The sequence below is a fragment of the Ptychodera flava genome, chromosome 3 (genome assembly GCF_041260155.1).
Source record: "Ptychodera flava strain L36383 chromosome 3, AS_Pfla_20210202, whole genome shotgun sequence".
NCBI lineage: Eukaryota > Metazoa > Hemichordata > Enteropneusta > Ptychoderidae > Ptychodera > Ptychodera flava.
Window position 1 is genome coordinate 19,037,518 of NC_091930.1, and position 24,671 is coordinate 19,062,188.

The 24,671-nt window shown below is 38.3% G+C and overlaps 2 protein-coding genes across 2 annotated transcripts in view; both read right to left on the minus strand.

Annotated features, from left to right (window-relative positions):
- LOC139129693 (uncharacterized) lies at nt 1-13,139 on the minus strand. The gene is made up of 4 exons (XM_070695370.1): nt 13,059-13,139; nt 1,994-4,807; nt 534-704; nt 1-29 (listed from the first exon to the last, which is right to left on the minus strand). The coding sequence occupies exons 2-4, from the start codon at nt 2,811-2,813 to the stop codon at nt 16-18; spliced, it is 1,005 nt and encodes a 334-aa protein (XP_070551471.1). The 5' UTR covers nt 2,814-4,807; nt 13,059-13,139; the 3' UTR covers nt 1-15.
- Nucleotides 13,129-24,671, minus strand: part of LOC139129694 (N-lysine methyltransferase KMT5A-like) — a 17,553-nt gene continuing 6,010 nt past the window's right edge. Inside the window, exons 3-6 of the mRNA XM_070695371.1 lie at nt 23,622-23,751; nt 22,395-22,560; nt 14,805-14,991; nt 13,129-13,185 (exon numbers count right to left, since the gene is read on the minus strand). Coding sequence (XP_070551472.1) covers nt 13,129-13,185; nt 14,805-14,991; nt 22,395-22,560; nt 23,622-23,751 — 540 coding nt within the window. The remainder of the gene's footprint in view (nt 13,186-14,804; nt 14,992-22,394; nt 22,561-23,621; nt 23,752-24,671) is intronic.

A 24,671-nucleotide genomic window follows, 5' to 3' on the forward strand; every position in this document is an offset into this window, starting at 1 on the left:
CTGGATCAAACCATTTTATATTAGGAAATCTGAGTGGGAACAGAATTGGGAATAAAATTAACCCACCCTGACCAATAGTTATACAATAAGTTCAAGAAAAGGGGGAAAGTAAAATACAGCAAACACTACTGATCATGGCTTGGTTTTGTAAGATATATATTCTATTTCCTCTTTCTCTCCCTTTCAGATTTCCTGATATAAAAAGTTTAATCCCATGTGTAATGTGTGTATATAGGTTTTTGCCATCATGCTGAGAGCACTATCACAGAGCTCAAGCTCAATGTTTACACTGACATAAATGAAGTTTCAATCAGCAGAATGTCAAGGCACGTTAAAGAACACTCAAAGACTTTTATGGGTAATTAACAACATTGCTGAGCTGGAAATCTGTTCTTTCACAGTAATGGGGAAAATGCTACTCCGGTAAATGTACCTGTGATCCGATGACAAAATTATTATTTCAGATTATTGTATATTGAATGCACTCAACTTATGTTTGTGAAATGCTGATGCCAGAAGACTTTCATACTTACATCCTTCTGCAGAGTGACCCACGTTATGCTGATCAGCTATCACTTCTCTCAACTCTTCTTCTAAACTCTCCTGCTGTACCTCTCCTGTTCTGTCATCATCTTGAGTCACTGTGGTGTTCTGGCTTACCACTGGCACCTCCTCTTCATTTTCATCACGATCATCTATCACAACTGAAACCAGTGTAAACAGTACAGATATTGAACTAAAAGTAGGAAGGAATCTGTAAATAAGCCCTGAAGCATATGATAAACTGATGCAAGGCATCTTTTACAATAATGTATACAGCAAATATTCAGCGATGCAAATTTCTCCAAAATTCGACATTCTGTTGTTGAGATCACTCACAGGAACCTGCGTGTCAAATTTGAAGTAACAAGACAAGCAGTTTCAGAGAAGAGTTTTGACTGAAAATTGCAACCACATACAAATATGCAATTGTTGTCACATTTTGTACAAATCTGACTGAAGTCACATAGAAGCATGCATACCAAATTTCAAAGCCATTGGACAATGTTTTTTAGAGAAAAAGATTTTGACAAAATGGCAAAAATTGCCCCAAATATTAATATGAAGATTGTGCAACAATATCAATCAGTCTGACTCAGGTTCCCCGCATACTAATTTAAAGAGCAATGCAACTAGTGTTACCACATAAATAGATTTCTTTCTGAACTATTGACAGACAGACTGATAGACGAAGTTGGATAATCAACGTATGTGATAAGCTCTGCGCCACTGACATTGGAGCTGAAAATACATCTGAAATTAGGGGCAATAGATTTTGCACTATTTTTTTAAATTCAGAGTTCAGACTAGAATTCATTTGTCTATAATGGCTATGGTCATAACACATACAGGTTGTGTCAACAAATAGAATACTGGACACTTCAGTATGATATGGGGATTTTGATACCAAACTCTGGTTTATAGACAAGACCAAAATACTGAAAAAATAGTTAAATTACAGCTTATGTCCCTTTACTTGGATCTAAAAATTTTCAGGTCAGCAGGTAAAATCAGAGTAGAGACGTTGGGTATTGGAATCACAAAATATTTTTTTCATTTAATCAGCATATAATAAGTGACTAAATCAATTTGACCAGAATTTCCATGAATAAAGTGTAGGGACTTTAAAGAAGCGATTTCAAATTCAGGACTTTCAAGCATCATGGGAACCCTGCTAAACAATGTAACACTGCATGTGATAAGTTAAGTTCAAATTATCGCCGAAACACGAGTGACTGGCTAAGTCTTTGAACCAGTACAGCACAGGATATTACCTCTGAGTCATTTAATCAAGATGGCAACCTAATATTAGTGTCAAGGTTACTGAGTATTTGACATCACTTTTCATTTGAAAAAAGAAGTTTCTCATCCCCTGTTATTTACCCAGTGTATGCATTGTGACTTGGTATCACTCACATATCCATTGTACTGATATGCCACAAAAGAAACTTACCCTCTGTTTCTATTTCCTCAAGAGTTTTGCCTCTGAAGACATCAGTGTCTCCTCTTTCCAGTGACATCAATAGGCGACTTATTTTGCATACCTGCAGTGTTGCTTGGGGTAGCCTATAGTAGTTTCGATGCACATTAATATCGTGTCCAAGGAAACCTGCGAGAACATCAAGTTCATTATTACTCAGATTCATGAACTGTGAGACTGTCGCCACATGCTTTCTGAGGTTTATTGATGTCAGTCTTTCTGGATCTGATGCACCACAACTATGAGCATAAAGTCTGAGGCACTTATCTCCGCGCTGGCATTCTTTTGAGTTGTACTGTCGTGCAAAGACATACGGGTTCTCAGGATGCACACTGGCCTCCTCTCTCATATCACAGAGCAGATTTACAGAGTCTTTGAGTCTTGGAGGCAATAAAACTGGCACATTTCTTCCCCACTTTCCTGGAATTTCAATCCTTGTCAGTTGACAACATAGTGACTTTTCAAGAGGTGTGAGACTCTGATTTACTTCGTCATCTTCTCCAACGCTGTTCTTGTCTTTGTAGTCTTCATATGTTTTCAACTGCATTCTTGAAACTTCTCCTTCCCGACGTCGATTAAATAAAATGACTTGAGCCAATGTAGCTTTACACAGTGATGCCCATGATGTTTCAACTAATATCTTCTCTTTCAAATTCCTAACGGTGTTGTCCATTATGTCACTCAACCTATTGTTCAACTTCATGACATCTTTCGTTAATGCAGAAGTCTTGATTTGTTTGACCTTCTTGACTGAAGTGTGTGGACTGCACTGCCTGAGATTTGGTTTTCCCATTCAAGGTTATGAAGCTCAATGTACCTGTTAGCTTGTTCTTCATTTTCTTGGACTCTGTTTGTATAGATTGACTGACGGCAATCTGAGCACATGATTTCAAGTAGCTGCCTAGCTTCAAGGCAAGAGATGGGGTTGTGTAAGTTCCATTTTCTTCATCATACCCTGCAAGACACTGCACTGCCTGTACAACTGTACTGAACTTCGATGGGTTTATTACGTCTTGTAGGTGTACTATTGAATTATCTAATTCTCGTAACTTTATCAGCAAACGTCCAAGTGCTCTGATGCGCACTGATACTTGAAACTTTATATTTCTCAAGTGGGCATTACCATCATAGGCTCTTGTAGCACATTTCATTATCAAAGGGTCATTTCTTGCGACTTTGATTACATCATCTTGCATCATATGAGGCAACACATTTCTTTGATTATTTTGCTAGTACCATGTGCAACTGGCATTAGATATGATGCTGCTTTCTGGTATCTTCTTTCACTCCTTTCTGTGCTTTGGTCAGTTTTCCTTTCCGCCAACGGACACTTATTTACATGTTTCCCCATTACATTCTTTGAGAAAAATGCAAGGCAATGCAGACAGGGCAAGTAATCACCACCAGTTTTCGTAGTTTCACAACCTGGTCTTCTGTATGGGACTACATTTCCAATACCAGTTTTGGTTACTTGATAATTATGGTCATAGTTACCCCTGTTCTTCAGTTTCTTCAAAAGTTTTAATCTCTCTTTTGAACTCTTCTGAAAGCTGAATGCTTGAGCAACTGCTGCTTCTGCTTTATGTCTTCTTTCGAAATGTCGATACAAATGACCAATTTCTTTCTTACAGTACACACAAAAATGCTTCCTGTCGTATATCTTTTTGCCAGACACATAGGCTTTCGCTTGTTTCACACCAACGGTCCGCCTTCCTAATTGACGGAATTTTCTTGATACTTGAGCTTGAGTTGACTGAACTGTTTTCCTTGTATTGCTATGCCCACTTGTCGATGATGTGGTAGAACTCAGATTAGTATGTGGCTGGGTATCTGAATCAAGTGTCTCAGACTCTGATTGTGAAGGCTGATGGTCTGGATCAGCAATACTATCTTGGTCATGGTTGTTGTCAGTGTCAATAACACTGTATGGTTGAACAACTGCCACTGGAGTTGCTGGCTGGTCATAAGTCACACTATACTTCTCCACATTAGCACTTTCAATACTTTTAGAAACATCAGAGACAGAGTTTGGCATGTAAGCACTTTCAAAAATGTTTGGCACAGCCTGGCACGACTTCACAGTGCTATCAGAAGTGACAGATACAGGGTTCAACACTATAGTGTCTTCAGGAGGGCTGGATACAAGGTTTGACTTGACAAGGCTTTCAGAACCACAGGATAGATGGTTAGGCATGACAGTACCTTCAGGAACATTGGATACAGGACGTGACTTGACAAAGCTTTCAGGAATACTGGGTGCAAGGTTTGGCATAACATTGCCATCAGGAATGCTGGATTCAAGGTTTGACTTGACAAGGCTTTCAGACCCACCAGATACAGGGTTTGGCTTGACAGTACCTTCAGGAACGTTGGATACAGGGTGTGACTTGACAAAGCTTTCAGGAATGTTTGATTCAGGACCAGACTTGACACTAATTTTTTAGGAATGCTGAATACAGAATTTGATGCAAGGCTCTTTTCATGGGTGCCAACTCCAGGTTCTGACTTAGCACTGCTTTCTGCACGACTGAGTAGGTGGTCTGATATGACACTGCTTTTAGGCTGCAGAGATACAGGGTTTGATTGAATTGGTATCATACCGGTAGTAATGTCAGTAACTCTTTTGGCAGAAACCCTTGGAATAACAGCAGGCATGCACTGCTTCATTTTCATAGTTGGATGTGGCGCATCACTTGTAAGGCCTGTATCTATTCTGATAGGTGTAGATGACATATTAGCTGCCAAGGAGTCCATGCCACCTTGTCTGCCCAGAGAGACTTCAGAACTCTGCAGAAAGAATGAATTAGGGACCGTGGATAATTAAAACACGTGCACTGGAAACGCAACTTCTGTGTTAAGGGGGGGAGGGGGTTTGGCTGTATTTCGATTACAGTGCGCAAAAATCGCACTAAAAGTTTTCATGTCGCAACATCTCGCTACACGTTTTTATGTATCATAAAATATCGCGCTATATTGTTTGGCATGTACCAGGCCAGGCCAGTACGGCACTGGCCCTACACCAGCATTCCTTTGACATACATGTCAATCAGTGCACGAGTAAAATAACATAACAATCATTTTGGATACACTGTTTCAATTCATTGTATTGGTAGCATCATTATTGAGTTGGCGCTGAACAGAGATTGGTTTTAGAGGAGTTATTGGGGGCGGGTGTATACGTGATTTCATAGCGACGTAATTACCAATTGTTGGTATGCAGATACAGAATGAGGCTTGGTTGGATTTTCGCACTTCCAAACTTTCGTTTAGGGGAGGGGGGGGGGGGGGTTTGAGGCCAAACGCACTCAGTTTCGTTTACCGTGCGCGTGTTTTAATTATCCACGGCCCCTTATGAGGTCAGCTTACGAAATTATAATGTTCACATGCCCTGACTGAAGGGGATGGATTATTTTCAATCTTCCTAGTATTAGTAACTACTTGAAATGAATTGAAATTTCCAGATGTCAACTTAACTCTTTTCCTGCCAGACAGTGTCAATTCCCCATCAGCCAAGTTAGTAAAAATACCGCAATTATACAGTGTCGCTCAAATTTGATCAGAATTGGTACATACCAGAGATCAACAATAAGTGTTGTTTCTATCTGTTCAGTGCAGGAAAATTATACGTTGATGTTATGACAATTTCTGCACAGTACAACCAGAAAAAACAACAAAAAATATTTAAACCAGAAAAACAAGAATGACAAAAGTAAATAAGGTCTGAAACTTTAGGTACTGAAGGTCAACTTAGCAACATGCATAGCAGAGAATCTTTCAACCATGCCAGGATGTACAAAAATAGACATCCATGGTTTCAGCAGATCTGTTAATATGTCACAGTTCATAAACAATGACAGGAAATGACCAATTAGCTGTTTCAGTTACTGCTACCACTCCCAAAGATAATAGGTACCCAGCATACAAATAGGTTAAAAGTCAAAATCCTCTTCTTCAGATGTGTGGGCTGATTCAGTTACTGCAACCACCCTGCACATTTGCAGGATTTCCCTTTTTCTTACCTCATTTGCACATTTTTGACACTGACGTGTTCATTTGAACAAATTCACATCTCAACCCCTGCATCTACCTGTACACCAAATACTGAGATGGTAGCTTGGTGGTATGGGAGCCTTTGTGTGTGACGGACATACATCCGAACATACATACCCACATACATACATACATACAGACATATAGACACCACCGACTCATCATATAAGCTCTTTTTGGTATTTATATATAAAACCAAATATGAGCTAAAAAGCGGTATTGAGCCAAACATGACGTATTTTCGATCACCCACTTGGCTTGGTCTGTTATACCATCTTTTGTCCAAAAAATCAAGTTTACAGTATTTATGATTTCAACAGCTTTCAAATGTACAGTATTGTGTTGAAATACACCATAAGAAATATGTTGTGTTTCATTAATTTTAACTATCTTGACCTGGTGGTGAAATATGGACTTGGCAGGCAAACGGTTAATGTATAATGGCAGCTTCTTAAATATAAATATAATGCCAATTTATGGTACAAAGCCAATGGGAAATTGGCTGGGGGGCTTTCCTTATTGTTTTCTACTGTTTGGAAATAGGGCAAGAATAAACTGTAAAGTAGTGCTATTCAACAGAAGTATCAAATGATAGGCTGTTTGTTTGACAGAGACTAGAAATGGCACTATATATCAGGCCTGCAAATCCAAACAACTTAAAAACTGCCAGTGAAGTTGAAGAGTAAAAGTAACAGCTCTAAAAGGCTGTTTTGGCATATTTGAAACTTTTTGGATAAGTGTCAGGGGTTTTTTTGCACATTTTTTACTATTGTGGTCAGTTTAGTTTGACATATGCAATGACTCACAGTAGTAATAGACACAACAGGTTTTGTGACAGTGGCTTTTTTGATTAAACATATTTCAATTTTTATGACATTCATCACCTAATATGAATTCAAAGAGATTCATTTTCATTATCAAATTCCACTTTTTCACAAAAAAGATCATGTTAACCCTTTTAATGCTGTAATTTTTTCCACCAAAATTTTACTGCAACATTTTACTGATTTTCTTGATATTTTCTGTAATTTTTTTTATAATTTTTGGACTAAATGGACATATTTCATTGGCTACAGTTTTTTATCAAATTTTACGAAACACCTGGGAAAAATTTAATGGGCTATATTTTATAAAAGCGATAAAAACTGACCTTGGCGCTCAAAGGGTTAATATAGGATGAGTCTTGCCTCAAAAAAATTATTTTGAAAATGCTGTCCATCTTCAAATGATTCAGTTAGTTTTAAAATGATATACATAATATATTTAATGCATTGTGAATCACTTTCTCAAGTTAAAGGAGAAGTTCACCAAGGCTGATTTTCACATATGTGCCAGCTTTGGGGTCAGTTATTCAAGAAATGCCACTTTTGCCATTTATAACTTGTGGTTTTTAACAACACCTGCCACAAATAGTAGCGTAAGTTGCACTCTACGGTTTCACCAATTCATGGATTTTGATTCATTGGAAAAAGTGTCAAGCTTAGTGCTTTCATCATGTGATATGGCAGAGACCATTTTCCGATGGACATTGTTCATCATTCACATACACGCCAGATTGTACGTATATTTGTGCATGAATGAAGAACAATGGCATACCCATGGTCCCTGACGTATCATATGATGAAAGCACCAAGCTTGGTGCTTTTTTCCCAGGAATCAATATCCATGAAGTTGACGAAGCCCTAGAATGCAACTTCTGCCACTACGGTATTTGCAGAGTTAATTCTAGGACAAACCATTGCGCAATTTGCGCAATGAAATCTCAAATGGCCCTCATTTCAGCATTTGATGGGCCACTGAGGGTGCAACATTTTCTGAATGGTTCGGTCACACAGAGTTCACCCGCTCCCTATACATTTGCTCAGTGAAGTTGGGCTCCCGTAAAGTTATCACCTCAGTCATAGAGTGACATGTACCCTGGCCCATTGTCCTTTGTAATTTCAATACCCAACGCAGCATATAAGGTGGTGCATAGGAAGCTGGGTGAAAGGACAGCTGTATGGGCAATGGTGCATTGGAGCCGTGTTCATGTGCCATGGCCGATGAATATAAACAACAGTGTAGCTGCCACATAATAACGAAAGGCTAGTTGCCACTCAAATTTTTAACGCCAGTAGTTGATGAACCCCTGATTTTGACAAAGATGGTGGGGCAGGCCCTTTAAATTGAAGCACCTGTGACGTCTACCATCCATGCAAACGTTGAACACTGCAAGAAAAGTATCCATGCAGGTCCAGATGATCATTTAGAACAGCAACATTTTTGGTCGGACAAATCTTATTTCCATAGTAGCCAGCTCTATGCATGGAACAACACCACTTTGTAAAACCCTTTGGTCAGAAACTTGTTCATAATTTGCTTATACATACAAGTTATGTTTAAAAGTTGATGTATCGATCACTTTACATATTAAAATATTTTGTGTTTAGATTACAAGGGTTATTCTCTTGTGCTGTATCAGTGTATTAGTAATTGTCAATGCATGCAAACTGAGGGCCTCTCTCAAAGAAATCCTACCGATACGTTAAGCTATGATCGTCACCACAGCCAAAATCACAGTCCTCAGCAATTTGTACAGTTGTTCAAGTCCGGCATATATATCAATAATTCAGTTATGTAACCGACTGAATAAAAAAAAAATAGGTTAGTTTGCTGTTGTTGCCATTGTTGGGACTAGCTGTTGCGTACGTACGGGAGAAAACATTGCAGTGGGGTTTCGTTGCAAGGGGCGCAATCGCAATCTCTTTTCTTCTCCTTTTCTTGACTTGATAGACTATAGAATTTTCTGCAGAAATTCAAGGGTTTTACATGTGTGGTGATGATGGCCCCAATTTTCTAAAATGGCCCCCTTGGGACAGGAGTTGGGGTCCACAGCTAGTGACCCCTGTTTATGTCATTGTTTGTTCACTCTCTCACAAATACGCACAACGTGGTGTGAATGTGAATGATGAACAATGCCATATTCATCAGAAAATGGTCTCTCATGTCTGCCATATCACGTGCCCATAAATCAAAATCAGAAAAGTTGATGAAGCCCTAGAATGCAACTTCCGGTATTATTTCTTGGCCGTTTTTGTTAAAAATATGCGAGTTATGAACAGCAAAAGTGGTGTATATTGAATAACTGGCCCAAAAGCTAACACATAATGTAAAAATCAGCTTTGATGAACTTCTCCACTAAAAGGGAGGAAAGTGCTCGATTTAAATAATTTAATATTGTTCCATCAAGTACATTGATTAAACTTTTTATAGACACAGGTATCATTTGTACAACTTTCAAGATGATTATTGGCCATACCATACAGAATAGACATAAATACACGAACCGCATAGAGGTCAAGAACGGAGTATCAAATTGGATACTATCAGCAAGTTCACTATCTGTTTATTATTGTTGAACAAATTTGATGATTTTCAACCTGAGCTAGCAAAGGAGGATGAAATTCGGGCCCAACTAATGCAGAGATTAAAACAAGTGCAGGAAGTGAGGAGACGTGTGGAAGCTGCCAGAATTTTGGCTCTTAGCAAAACACAAAAGAAAGGCGTCAGACGGGCATGCATGACTCATGATGGATCATTAACCAGTGTGGTGACCCTGTTAATGGCCTGTAGGCACACAATGTGTATTAAATGTGTAAGAAAACTGATTATGAACAGATACCAGATTCGATCTGTAGACTTGGCCGAAAGGAAAATTGTTCTAATTGTCAAAATTGGTAAGCATATATCTAATAGCTTGGGGGTGGGGGTGGGGTAGGTACCCAGCAATACAGTGGAGAAGTTCACCAAGGCTGATTTTACATACTGGAGGTCATCTTCTATAGCAATGGCACTAGCAGATCCTACATACATTTGAAAATGTCAATAAAAAAAATCAGCCAGAGAAGGCTTGACAAATAGAAAAGGTGGGAGAGTGGGGAAATAATAATGTACGAAGGATCTCGTAAAAAAATAATGCTACCTCATCAGTCTCTACCTCGTCAATCTTCCAGACCCCCCTCATAATCAAATGTTCCACCCCTTCCTATCAACCATGTTAGAGCTACAATGGGCCAGATGGCAAGAAACCTAAACCTTGGGGATTTCCCCACAGGTCGGTGCTATTATTCGAAGTTACACAGCACTTAGCACGCAAGTTAGTTACTGATAGTGAAATGCCTTCCACTCTGGTGGGGTGTGATTATGGCATCTGGAATTATCCTGGATCCAAATTTCTCATCAGTTCTTGTGTTTTACATGAAAAAGTTGCAAACATTGGTCTGCAATGAATTAATTAACCTGAAGCTTTCATCCATGGATCAGATTTTACTGCCAATTGATACCAAACATGACAAAATTATGTCCACAGCCTTCAAAACTGTCTAACAACATATCCAGGGTCGGCATAGGTCATTTAAGGTCACAGACTGAGAAAAAGTCAAGTTTGGGGTTTCCTGACACTTCGAAGATCTGTGGCTGGAGGATACTCCCTACGCTACCCTCCTCTTACAAGTTGGTCTTTCATATGCAGTGGACAGATGAAAGAAATTTAGTCATGCCTACAGCCGTTTCTGGTTGCTAAAATGTCACATTTATGCCATTCATGGCCTTCATGACCACAAGCCCACAAGTGCAGGGTGAGCAGATAAGTTTTTGAGTCCCTAGCCCATTATGGGCTAGTATCCCTCAAATAATCACTAGCCATCGAGCACTTTTGTGGAGTGACTGCGACTCACCCAGCCTCAGTATATGAAGGTCATGGTTTCACTATGTGCTGTCCAAGTGCATAACGTGAGAAAAAATTGCCATTGACATAAAATTTTTGCCTAAATTAACAAAAGTGATGAACCAAAAATATAAGATACCGATAATCTCTTTACAGTGCAATGCATGCATGGGAGGGGTACATGACTATCGGGAAGATGTACAAATTCATTACGCTTGATAACATTACCTTTTGATGAAAGAAAGCAACAAAGAATACCAAAACGATGTTCTCTATTTCATTTGATGCCGATTGATTTTGCTACTCGTCTAATTTTGCTAACCAATCGACTAGTTAGGCACCAAAAGTACTTGCCTGGCGGTAAAAATGCTATATACATGAGCTTGGAATAGTTATTGGAGCTACCAAAAGCTCCAATGGCAAGTGGATTCGCTGCACGAGGTTAAAGGGTGATACCAACAAAGAAGAGAACGTCCTCTCAAGAAACTTTCTAGGGCCTGCCCTTACTGTATGTTCAGTACAATTCTAAGTTCTTCCTAAGACTTTCTCACCGCCTTGTGATACAAAGAACTTCAAATTCACGATCGTTGCTTGGAAGGGCTATTGTTTCACTGTGCATAGCATACTTCAGGTAATTACAATGTTTTGTCTGCCTGTTGTTGACATTACCAGGTACAGCCAACTAAGTTGTTTGTGCAAAAAGGTGTTTGTGTGAAGTTTTCAGAGGGCGGGCAAATTTCAAAACTAATCAGTGGGCGGGGAGGAAATTTTGACAGTGGGTACCAGAAAATACGTAGAGGGAGGGAAAAGCCGTGGTTGATGATAGAACTTGACGGGAGTTAGTGTCTAACTCATGGGGGAGCAATGTTCCAAGGTACACTGCTAACTGCTGGCACGGTTTTGTGTTGATCTGGGTTGCCTAGTGGGCATCCAGTTGGAAAGGGGGAGTTTCGATAGTGGGAAGAGGGCAGTGGGGAGCTTGAACTGTTGTGGAGGGGAGCGGAGTGGGCAGACCATAGATACTGGAGGGCAGTAGGCATCGAAATTCAGTGGGAAGGCACATTTTCCGTGTGTGCCAGTGGGGAGGCAGTTATGAACAGCTCTACTTTCCCCTCCAAATTTTAGGTCAAGGTCAAAAATAAGTAAAATTGGTATATCAGCCTTCAAAACCTATTTTGTGATGATTTTGCGAAAATTCATTAAGTTTACCAGTTGGTGGTACCTGCATTACAGGAAATAGGCGGAGTCATGTGATATGTACTTCGTTGGCTGCATGGGTGTAACATAGACCTCAAAACTGCCGATAAATTTTGGCGAAATCTGATTGGTGGCAACAAAATTCTGTTGCCCGACAGGAATCTTACAGACTGCGTCCAATCGTAAGAGGAGGGAGCGTAAAGAGTGCCCCCGCAACACTTTCAGCAGAAGATTTATCTAATAACATCCCTCAGGATTTTTATAACAGATTAAAAAGCTATCAGACAAGTAGGTTTTGAGAACAAGTTTTCTTGACCAAATTGGACAAAATTGTCATAAAAATACAAATTTACATATTTCAGGATAATTTCATATTGGATATGAGTCATATAGTGTTAATTATGGCCAACTAAGATGTGTCATAATGACTAAAGAAGATAACTTTGTAGGGACAAAACAAAATGACATTGCGTCCAATGTCGCAATGCCGCAGGCTGGATGAAACACTCAAGTTCATCTGCCAACCTAAATTTGCAAATTTTTATTTCACCATACACAACAGCACAAAATAGACAGGCACTGACAGCATACTATGCATAAGCTGCTAAGTAAGTGTGAAATCAGATGAGCAGTTTCTATCACGAGAAAACGATCAAACAGCCACAAATAGTACACTATTAGTATATACTGCCTTTAGTGTCATCTTTAACTATCCGTTGTTAGCATACGTACCAGCTACATTATCTAACACCGTAGGTGAAGTGGTTTCTTAAATCTGCAGTTGACTTCTGAAATATCAGATACTGCTTAAATGAAGTTCAGAAAGTCATTACTAGCCAACTGGCTACAAGAATGTTGAGTGTTAATGTGGACAGTACAGATGAAAACTGTAAACAAGGTCTAACTGTGCCAATTATAACAGATTCAATAAGACTTCCATTTCAATTTTTCTTTTACTGCCATATCATTAAAATGATGTGTTATTCATACCTCGATTACTATACACACGCAATGAAAGCAAAAGCAATGTATATCCTTACAAGTTACTGTACAAAGGCCACAAAAGCAGAAACAATATCTTCTTACCGGTAACTCAGGGTTTCCGAAAGAGTTCTTTTTCATTATGTCACACTACCACTTCTACTGGGTTCATCACTCATGTTTTCGACACAGGCAGAAGTTGATCACTGGCTTGACAAGCATCTTTATGTACCTGGAAATTAACATGATCTAGATGTTACTGATAAGAGTTATATATTTCTTGAAGAAAAGACATTAATGACAAAATGAGGCCATCTGATGACAATAAGAATAGGTGCCTGGGATTGGAGCCAATTCTCAGCAAATAAGCAGTGACTGTGTCAAGGTCAGTCACATTCCAGTGAGTACAGGATAGTCACATGCCAGAAAAAGACACTAAGGGAAGTATATACTAATCAGGCAAAGATTAGATATGAAGTGTAGAGTCAATATACTGTGTTTTGGAAAGACCTAGTAATATGAAAATATAAATTATCCCGAAGATAAAAACAGAACACTAAATGTCTGGTTCTTAACAACATATTTAGAGAGACATTCTGCGAGTGAGGCGATAAAACTGCAATAAATTGCTTGCACCCTGTAGTATTGATGGCAACCTTGCTCAAGTATAAAAACATATTAGGACTTCACATTTCTTATTGCAGAAATTCTTTCAATTTGTAAAAACGATCTGTTATTTAACATGACATATTGCTCATTGTTTCATTCTATTATTTATAGTCAGATTTCAATCAGATCAATACGTATCTGAAGCACGGTCTACGAAATACTCTGTAGTGATTTCAGAGATACATCACTAAATCAAGACAGATCATTAAATATGAAAATGAGTAGATAAATAACATGACACTCGTGGTACCATAACACTGTGAAGATTGCCATCTGTAGAAAGTTTCATAAAATTTGATGCAGTATAGGTTATCATATCAATATCTCCATGGGAAACAATGGTCTGAAAACTTGAAACCTTTGATTACTTAATCAAAATTCAAGCATTACTATATGTATGTCGTCACTGATAAGAGAGACTTTGCCAGGACAACTATGGTGAATGTGTCAAAGGTTTTTTACAGGTAGTGACTGCAGATCAAAGGAAAAAGACATTAAGGTGTAGCCTTGCCAATTTTAACGATTATTTTGAATATTTACAAAAAAATGGAAACGTCTCAAGACAATTTACTACTCCACTGTGAAATGTCTGATGAGAGCAACCTTTAGAACTGATATCAGAGTATACAGTTTACAGCAATGAGATTAATAGAATCTCACACCCCCAAGGACCTGGGATCAGATTTCTCACACGAGTTGGGGATATTTTGTCTCACACGAGCCGCAGGCGAGTGTGAGACAAAATATCCCCAACGAGTGTGAGAAATCTGATCCCAGGTCCTTGGTGTGTGAGATTCTTTTTCTCACATGACCACAAAATGCGTTAAATTCATATTGGACACGTACAATATTATCAAAAATCGTGACAACTCTGTTGTCTGCCACTGTACTTTGACCTGCTTACTTTGTAGTTCTAGTCCATGTGTTACTCGTCGTGCCATTGGATAACATTTTGCGCGTGGAACGAAACAGACTGTTTATCATCCAATCAGAGCTCGTGTAATATTTACTGCAGAGTGTGGGACGGTTTCTGAGAGTGTGGGATCGACTCTTCCCACACTGTCGATCCCGCACTCCCAGCGGCCAGGAATGTGAGAAAAGAACTTTCTCAGTCTGTCTTTTGTTGCTGGACCCTCAACGAGTAGTTTGACAATTTCAGGCATAAATAAAGTGGAACAGTACCTTTCTCCAAGGTAAATCTAATCCTCTTCCATACACTATTTCTTCATTCAAGTCTATATCTCTCTGTGCAAAAAGGCACAGATGAACAGCATCAGATTCATCACACACTTTCTTCATCACAGAGTTTGGTTTGATGTCTCCATCATTAACGTATCGAGCCACATTCTCTATTTTCGTTGCATCGATTCTAAACATGACAAGAGGAACATGCATGTCAATTACAAAACATGTAGCTGGAATGAAGTATCTACAAAAAGATTTACTTGACCATAATTCCTCCAAAAAATTAGGGTAAGCTAGTTGTTAACATTTTTACATTTTTTGGTAAAAAACTGGTAAATTTTAGAACTTCACAGATAATAATTGAAAATACACAATCATACATCAGCAATTACTGGACTAAGTGGGTAACTAATCTGATTCTTTTTGTGCACCTTGCAATGGCCCATATACTGCACTACAATTCAGTAGTGTAGCAGCATTTCATGCTGACTTAGCAACGTGTACAGTTTTAAAGGGAGGCAAAACACGGCAAATTTTATCCAAACTTTTTGCATTTAAAATGTCAGGCTAAACCTCCCTCCATGTTTCCCCTTTAACTTGGCAATTTGAACATCATGGCTGAAGTTCAAACATCCTGCACATATGGACATTTCAGCATAACCAAACTCTACCGGTACTTAAATCATAGTTTTTACTTTGCAAACAGTGGTTGAGCATCAATGGATCCAAAGCAATAGGCTTTGATTGCCTCCTAAATACAAAGAAGTGTATGAACTTTATACATTTTCAGAACTGTAGTTGAAGAAGGTAAAAGTTGGGCATTCACAGGATATGAACTTTATATGCTCTCTCTTTTTAGTAGATTGTTGAAATGACGTAATTTCTAATCGTCTCTAGAAAAAGGAAATCTTTGGGCCTCATTTGTGTTATACACTGGTGGAGATGCATACCAATTGCTGTAAAAGCATTAATTTTTCCTGGGATTAATTTTCCTATTTTGGTGTTTGGGGCACATTCACTGGTTTTATTTTTATTTGATGATTTGACAGTGAAAACAATGAGTTCTAATTGTAATTTAATATTTTCACAGTGATTTAATTTACCGGATTTCATCAATCAGTGAAAACAGCAAAATAAAAGCCCAGCGAAACATAAATGCTACTACGCTATATACCATTGTGTAACACACTTGTAGAGATATACATGAATATTAATTAGTGTGCCCTTGAACATAAACAGTGTTATACATTAGGAGAGATGTATGCAGAGTGCACCTATGTTATACACTAGTAGATATGCCCTTGTACACGTGTAGAGATGTATGCGTAGTGTACCCTTGTGTTATACTCTACTAGATATATATGCATAGAGTGCCATTGTGTTATACACTGGTAGAGTGTACCCTTGAGTTATACACTAGTTAGTACATATACATGCAAAGTGTGCCCTGTGTATTAAGTGGCATTCTCACTGCAATGTCTTTGATGGCCCCAATCTCCACACAGAGATTGAAGCGCAGTGGGGCAGCAGCGCGGCGTGGATAATTCGAACCAGCCAAGCTAGAGGGTCTCCGAGTCGTTGACCGCGCGCCCTTACCAATCTCTGCTGCAGGCAAATTTAAATATTCCAAACTCGGACTTCTTTCAGTCCTGCGCGCGCCCAACTGGCAAAATAAACGTGGCAGAAATAGTAAACGGATAGGAGCAATCCAGCTAGAGATCGCACTTTCCGCACACTGGTAAAAATAATACATTAATACACTAATAAAATAATACATTATCTGCTAAAACTTTGGCAATCGCGTCTGCAAAGCTGACAGCTGTTGGGACATACATTTTGAATCATCAATTTACATCCTGTAACCTAGAGCAAGGTCTATGTTTTGCAAGTGTTCACGGAATCGAGGATCGATATTGAAACTAGTGTACTATTCATTTAACTAATTTTTTTTGTTCCAAGTATTATATATAAAAAAGACAGAAAATGTATATCACGGAAAACGCGCAATACCCAAAAAGTTGGTGAAACCCGTCGCCTATGGCAGAGATTAGTGTGGCTACTGCTGAGACTCCCTAGCTAGGTTATAATTTTCCACGCCGCTATAATCTCTGTCCGGAGATTGCGATTGCCCAGCACCGCCCATGATCTTAAAATAATGTGACAACAGTTCCAAACGCCTCTGGGCCAGTGTTAATTTTGGATGGAGTCAAGGGGTGGACCTAAGTCTGAAGTCAGACTTAACTTCCATGTTCGCAATGTGAATGCATGGAAAATTAGCAACATCAAAAAACGCCCAAATCCGGTGACTTTTGGGCATATTTTGAAGCCTTTGTTCAGTTGTCATTGAGTTTACATGACAGACGTGTCCTACACAGCCGGACGAGGTATATAATTGTACCACAGAGGAAGTAGAGCTTTTGCTTGCCATATGGCAAAAAGAGAAATTGATGAACAGCACTTCCAGACTGGGAGACAATGCAGTTTCTTGAACAGAAACAGAAAGACTTGCCCCATGACGCCTGGCTTTGCTCAGCAGTGGAGTCACTGGTTGGCCAAAAAACGACTCTGTGGGCCAAGGTGTTCACCCACGATCTACGCAACAGCCAACCATTAGCATGACAGTCTGCTGATGTTAGTTCTTCAGTTTATTATATATGTTTTGATACTGATATACCCTTAGACTTGGAGCAAGTAGCAGACAAAGCAGCAGCCAAGCCCTGGGATACTCCCATAAAAAGGGTGTACGGGCATGTGACCCCCAAATGGGTCACTTTTTCAAAAAAAATCCCTAAACAAATTTGTAATTCTTTTGTTTTGTATTTCATTTTACGCCAATGTCACGTATGAGTACCCAGCTAAACAAATTTAATAAACACTATGGATCAATTTTTCTTCCTTAAAACCTTAAACATGGGTTTATAACAAAACAAAGCTAGGTGCTGTTCTTTAGGGAAACCTTCAAATGCAACAGAAATAAGAAAATGTCAAGAAATTGTTGAGCAAAATCCCTAAACAAGAAGTCATATTTTTGGAATATTCATGATAGATATTTTCAAATTGGGTGGCACATATCCATATGAAAATATAAAGAGTACACCCCTCACCCACACCAAGGCAATGTTACCGAAAAATTAAAACCATGAAGGCAAAATTCAAAGATAAAGTCAACCACCATATCAGAAGCAGTCTGGGAAGGAAGACCATGTCATTCTGTGATGAACTTTGTGAAATCCTGGGCAATCAACCAGCCATAAATCCATAAAGCCATTTTCATTCTGTGATGCCTAACATAACCGTAGCAGGCATTTAGGTCACTGTCAGTTTATAAAACAAGGTATTTGCAAAGCCTCAACACAGACCCTGCAATGTCCAAGAAACTCACAGCGAGAACAAGACTATACACTGGTAGAGAGTGTATATCCTTGTGTTATAAACTACCGGTAGTAGAGATGTATGCAGTGTGCCCTTGTGTTATCCACAAGTATAGTAGATTTGCATATACAGTGTGTGATAGTTTTATACACCACCAGTAGTAGAGATGTATGCATAGTGTGCCCATGTGTTATACACTGGTAGAGAGTGTATACTCTTACGTTATACACCAGTACAGATGTATGATAGTGTGCCCTTAAAATAAACAAGTAGATATTTATGCATAGTGTGCCCATGTGTTACAACTAGTAGAGATGTATGTATAGTGTGCCCTTGGTTGTACACTGGTACAGAGTGTATACTCTTGTGTTTAATACACTAGTAGAGATGTATGCATAGTGTGCTCTTGTCAGGGAAAGACACTAATGGTTGCCCGATCGCTTGGGCAAGTGAACCGCTGATACCACTTGCCCAACGGGACAAGTGAAAAAAATAATTACCTAGAAATCAAATCTACGAAAGTGATTTTCTGTATGGGAACACAGACTTAAACAACAAATAATAATCATTTTATTTCATTGTGAGCATAAACATAAGGTTTTTCATAAAATTGCATGATAATACTGTACGCTGATTTTGAAAGCTGTTTAGCTGGTTGAGTGTACGCCCGCAATTTCCCTCACTGGACAAGGTTACGGTGTCACACAGTATGTCTGAATGATCAAAAAAAGGAGACACCCATGAGTTTTTTATGTCTTGTATGAGTGTTTATAACACTACAAAAATAGAGTCAAGTAACGAAAATCAGCAACACAAAAGGGACATTTTTAAGAAAACGTAGTCGTCAATATTCATTTCAGTGAGTGGTATTGCAGAAAAACTGAAATGAAAGTCATGAGAAAGTTTTGGTGTCAACGGGTCCAGTCTTTGACAATGAACACCGACTTATTTCTCAGGTCAATCAGCCAAAAGTTACTTGTCTGTGGCAACCAACCTCTCTGTTTGTGAATTTTCCTGTTCTAAAATGACTGTCAAGAAGCAATTGGAGCGAATTTGACAGCTTTCAAAATACACCGCAAACACAGACACCTTAAGTTGTTGGTTTAAGCTCCACTGAGTCTGCACATGATCATTAAAAAGACCACCTAGGTCATTAGGAAAACATGTGAGATTAGTTTCGTGCAATGGTAATCAAACTTTACAGTGGTGAGGGATGATATAAACACAGTAAAAACATGACAAAGAACTTCTTTGTCATGGTGTGCTTGACTGAGATTTTCATACTACATCATGAAGTTTCATGATAGTTTTGAAATAATAAAGTGTGAAATGAAAAATCAATGTTTTTCGCGTTTTTCAAACCACGTAAATTTTACTTGGCAAGTGGTTTTTCAATTCAGGCAAGTGAATTTAACCCCCACTTGCTTCAGACAAGTGGATAAAAAATAGTGTCTTTCCCTGCTTGTGTTACAAACTAGTAGAGATGTATGCATAGTGTGCCCTTGTGTTATACACTGGTAGAGTGTGTATACTCTTGCGTTATACACCAGTAGAGATGTACGCATAGTGTGCCCTTAAAATAAACAAGTAGATATTTATGCATAGTGTGCCCATGTGTTACAACTAGTAGAGATGTATGCATAGTGTGCCCATGTGTTATACACTGGTAGAGAGTGTATACTCTTACGTTATACCCAGTACAGATGTATGCATAGTGTGCCCTTAAAATAAACAAGTAGATATTTATGCATAGTGTGCCCATGTGTTACAACTAGTAGAGATGTATGCATAGTGTGCCCGTGTGTTACAACTAGTAGAGATCAATGTCCCTCCACAAAACGGTCAAGAAGCGCCACTACTTTCTTTTGTTATAGTCCAGGTTCAACAGTCTGTTGATTTACTGATGGGGATAATCCCTGATTATTATGCGCGTGGCGAAAGGTGTTAACAGTTACGTGTATAAAATAATCGTAAGCAGAAGCTTAATTCTCCCAAAATGCATTCTGATTATTGTATGCGCATGCGTCTAAAAGGTCAAAGCTTATTTACATCTGCGTCTTCTGAAAGAAATCACGTGGAGTGACGCAGCGTGAGTGACATTATGTACAAGTTCGGAGACGATTTCGTCAATTTTGACGACTCCATGTTGATTGGAACATTTGGAAGATGAAAATCCATGACAGAGAGTTGGGCGCCCAGGCATGGGGAGGTTGTGTCATCAAAACATATCGACACTTGTAGGGTTTCTAGGTTCTATAAATTTGGCGGTCTGAGAATTCGAAAGGTCGACAAATCAAAACATTGTGTTTGGCAGTAACATGCGTTTATAGGAAAGAACAGAGTCCGTAATGAACATGACTGCCTACTTTTGAGAAGACTGAACGATCAATAGGGACGCACTTGACACCTCTGAACGATCGATAAAGGAGAAAAAAAAGGGGGAAAAAAACATTGCACTATTACCATAACGCCAACTCTCAATGGGTCGACGCACGGCCGACAGGAGCACCTTGCAAAAACAAGGTCATCGTGAGAGTTCCTTGATTTTGTGCATTGAATTTTGTTGAGAACGATTAAAATTTCAAATCGAACTCTCAAAGTTTGGAACTGAGGAATTATCATGTTAAATCGATATCAAAAGAGAGTTAAGGAGGACATTTCAGGATTTTCCTATGTAATGCAGATACGACTCGTCGATCCCAAGCGACGCCATTTGTTTTCAGTTGAAAATACAAACGCGGCAAACAAGACAAGTTTTCTTGTCCAATTAGGTTTCAAAATAAGAACACAACACAATTCCCAATTTTTTCGAAGTCTTTGCCTTGTTAGGAGGGTGCATGACTTACTTTTTGATGAAAGGTGAAAAAACAAACGGGAGAGTAAAATTCACAGTGTTTCCGAAATGCATGGCATCGGTCAAGATCACCTCATGGCTGAACTCAGCCGTAAAATACTATCCAAGATTTCTCGATAGTGACCAAGATCTTTAAGAAACTGTTTTACTTATCTTCTCACGTAGATAGAAAAGTCTTCAAATACATGCGAAATAGTGCAGAAAGATGAAAATAAAGTAGATTGATTGACTGAATATCATAGGATACCGGAGCGGGACCGTATCACAAGACGCTGCTGAAACAGACGCTTACATGTCTATGACGTTATTCGCTTCCTCCGTCCACCGCAACGTGGACTGTTGCAACTGTGTAGGTGATTAGCACCTTTGAACAAAAGCGCTTCTTGACCGTTTTGTGGAGGGATCGTGTAGAGATGTATGCATAGTGTGCCCTTGTGTTATACACTGGTAGAGAGTGTAACTCTTGCGTTATACACCAGTAGAGATGTATACGCATAGTGTGCCCTTAAAATAAACAAGTAGATATTTACGCATAGTGTGCCCATGTGTTACAACTAGTAGAGATGTATGCATAGTGTGCCCTTGTCTTATCAACAAGTAGATTTGCACATACATGTATAGTGTGCAATTGTGTAACTTATACACAGCACTGGTGGAGATGATGCATGCATACATGCAGAGCATACCTCAGCATACCAGGAAAATACAAATGTTATATGAATCATACTATATTACAAAAGAAACTTAAAGCAAAACTGGATGCAAAAGGAATGCAGCTTGCATAAACATGATGGTTATCTTACTTGAATATAACAGGTTAAAAGCTAGACAGAAAGCTACCTAGAAAATGCACTGATGAAGGAATATTTCTGATGCATTTTCATGTTTCATGAACAATGCATATCTACTGAATTCTGTTTCAACAATTTAAGCAAATTTTGGTTGTAGTATACACACAAAGTTGATTGAACCTTTCGCCAATGGAGATTGGTAGTCCACGCGACCCACTGCAGTCCATGAGATTCAAAATTATGGGTTTAACAAACCTTAGGAAACTGCATACTTAAAGGCCAGGGACTTGATCACTGGGATTAAGTTTGTTTTAGTCTATAAGAGGATTATGGAGTGTCAGAGCCTTTTGTTTTCCATTGAAATTGTAATCTAATAAGTAGATTCCCTGTGAGAAAATCTGATGCCGGCACAGGCCTTTAATTTCAAAGATGTCTAACTAATCGATTCAAAAAAGGGGAAACTAATCACAAACAACTATGACTGGCAGTGAAAAACAATCCACATTCCTATCTGATGAAATAAACTTCCATGAGTTAGAAAAATTAACAAAAAAAGAAATCTATACTTACACCATACATTTTCCTTTATCTTTAAAGAAATACATGTAAGATATGGCTCCTGTTTGATCATATAGAGTTTCCCGTTCAGTTGCTTCCGTTTGAGATAGTCTTTCTCCGGAATACCACATAAGATAGTCCCCCTTTTTAAACTTCTTTGCTGCAAATACACCTTTCCCTGAAGGATAATGTCATACAGTGTATGTACAGAGACTAGTATAAATCTTGCAACAATAGGTAAAGTCACTCAGAAATTAGGAGACAAGTAATGCTTCATTATTGATCCATATAACACAATACAAGTAAATGTATTGGTAAAAGCACAACATTTGCATGACAAACACAGCACAATGATCAGAGTACCAACAAGATAACATTTGGAATTACACTTGCTTGACAAGACATTCCCATTTAAATTACTTTGAGTATAACTTTATCCTTGAGGGATTATTACCTTCAAGAATTGTCAAATTCCATTCAGCAATTTTGTGGGTACTAATTATGATAAAAAAAAATGTGTACAAAGAAACAGAGACAGAAAAGAAGTATAAAATCTGCAACTCCTTGCTTTCTAATGCACCAGATGCTAAAAACGCCTCTACCGTACATGTCCTAGTATACATACCAAATATGATTTTATTTTTGAGAACTTTAAAATCAGGGATCATGCCACCTGATGATCTGTAAAAAGTTATTGCATTGAGGACATTGGAGAATATACCATTTCTGAAAATATTTTTAAATTTGTTTTTTTGTTTCTACACAATGAAGTGTGAAAATCAGAAGTATGGGTTTTTCATTACATTATCAACTTTTGATTAACTTATGGCAAGATATCTCTTGTTCTATCAAATTCATCAGCAATCTGAGAATGGTTTCAAAACAATTCATAGTCTCCGTCATCTGGCAAAAGAATCACCACCACCTGTTCATCCAATGCTGAGTTGTACTCTTTTGAAGTTGAATGCAAATTCTGTCCATATGATACATACTTTTGCTTTGATTTGAATTGGATACATCATTCTTGAGTTATTGTTGCAATGCAAAGATAGATATACACTGTGAGACAGACATCAGTATGACACAAGCTCCCATGTGTGAACACTAACTTAAACCTGTCAAATATGTCACTTTGTAAGGAAGGCGAACTTACAAAAATATTCTATGGATATTTAAAAGGTCTTATATTATAATATCTTAGTGAGGAAAATTCCATGTAGACAATGATCTCTATCTCACCTTTCACACTGTCAATAAATCTAATTTCAAAACGGTCATCCTGTGGGATGTCTTTGCCTTCTGTGACACATTTCCTAGCTTCAGCCTCAGGTGATACTGCAGTGGATGGAGAGTTTCTCCTCTTCCTTGTCTGAAAAGCAAGTTGGCATATGCTTGCAAGCTTGAACTCATATCAGTGAAACAATTACCACTACTTATTTTTTTATCCACTTGAAAAACTATGACAGCTCCAACTTAAGGTACATATAGTGGTAACTGTTGAGAATTTTGCATGTTTACAGATCAACATGCCTTAAAGTTAGGAAAAATCAAATTTACAAATCAAAAAGTTACAGCAACTAGATCATTATTTCCTGCACTTCCATTCGGTAAACAATTCTTTCATGCAAAGTTAGGAAGGCATGGTTTTCATTTTTTAATCTTTAAACCCGTTAACAAAATTTATTTCAAGCACTGTGTATTACTCAATCACTGCCATCATACACATCCAATATGGCCGCACAATTGTCAACAAATTGAAAGTACCTTTGCAAACTATGAAAACATGAGTTTGATGAGCTTCTTGAGAAGTTTTTTCAAGGTTTACACCCAATTTTTAAAAATCCTGATTCCAATAAGGTAGCAAGATTGATCACATCTTCATTAGTCACCATCAAATACATTTGCAAGTAACCAATACGCAAAATTTTGAGTTTATTTACCATGTGGAAGAAATTAAGATTTCACTAAATTCAAAATGGCTACTTATTCTTGCAACTGATCGAACTGCCATTTGCGCTAGATTTTAGAAAAATTGGTTTGATGTGCATATACTGGGTACACAATGTACACATCAACTTATTTGTTTTTTAGACAGTAAGTTTGAAAGGAGTTTAAGAAACACAATATGGTCACAAGGTCCCACGATCAGCGCAATTGCATTTCAACACAGTTAGGGGCTTGTGGTCAGTTAGTCACATACAAATTGAGTTGATTTACCTCATAAAAAAATTAATTTTAAGATTTGTTACTAAATCTTATATGGTTACAATTGGTCATGGGACTAATTTG

Coding starts and splice junctions, on each gene's coding strand:
- LOC139129693 (XM_070695370.1), bottom strand. CDS start 2,813: ATGGGAAAACCAAATCTCAGGCAGTGCAGTCCACACACTTCAGTCAAG. Junction 705..1,993: donor TGAGGAAATAGAAACAGAGG/GTAAGTTTCTTT, acceptor CACTGGTTTCAG/TTGTGATAGATGATCGTGAT.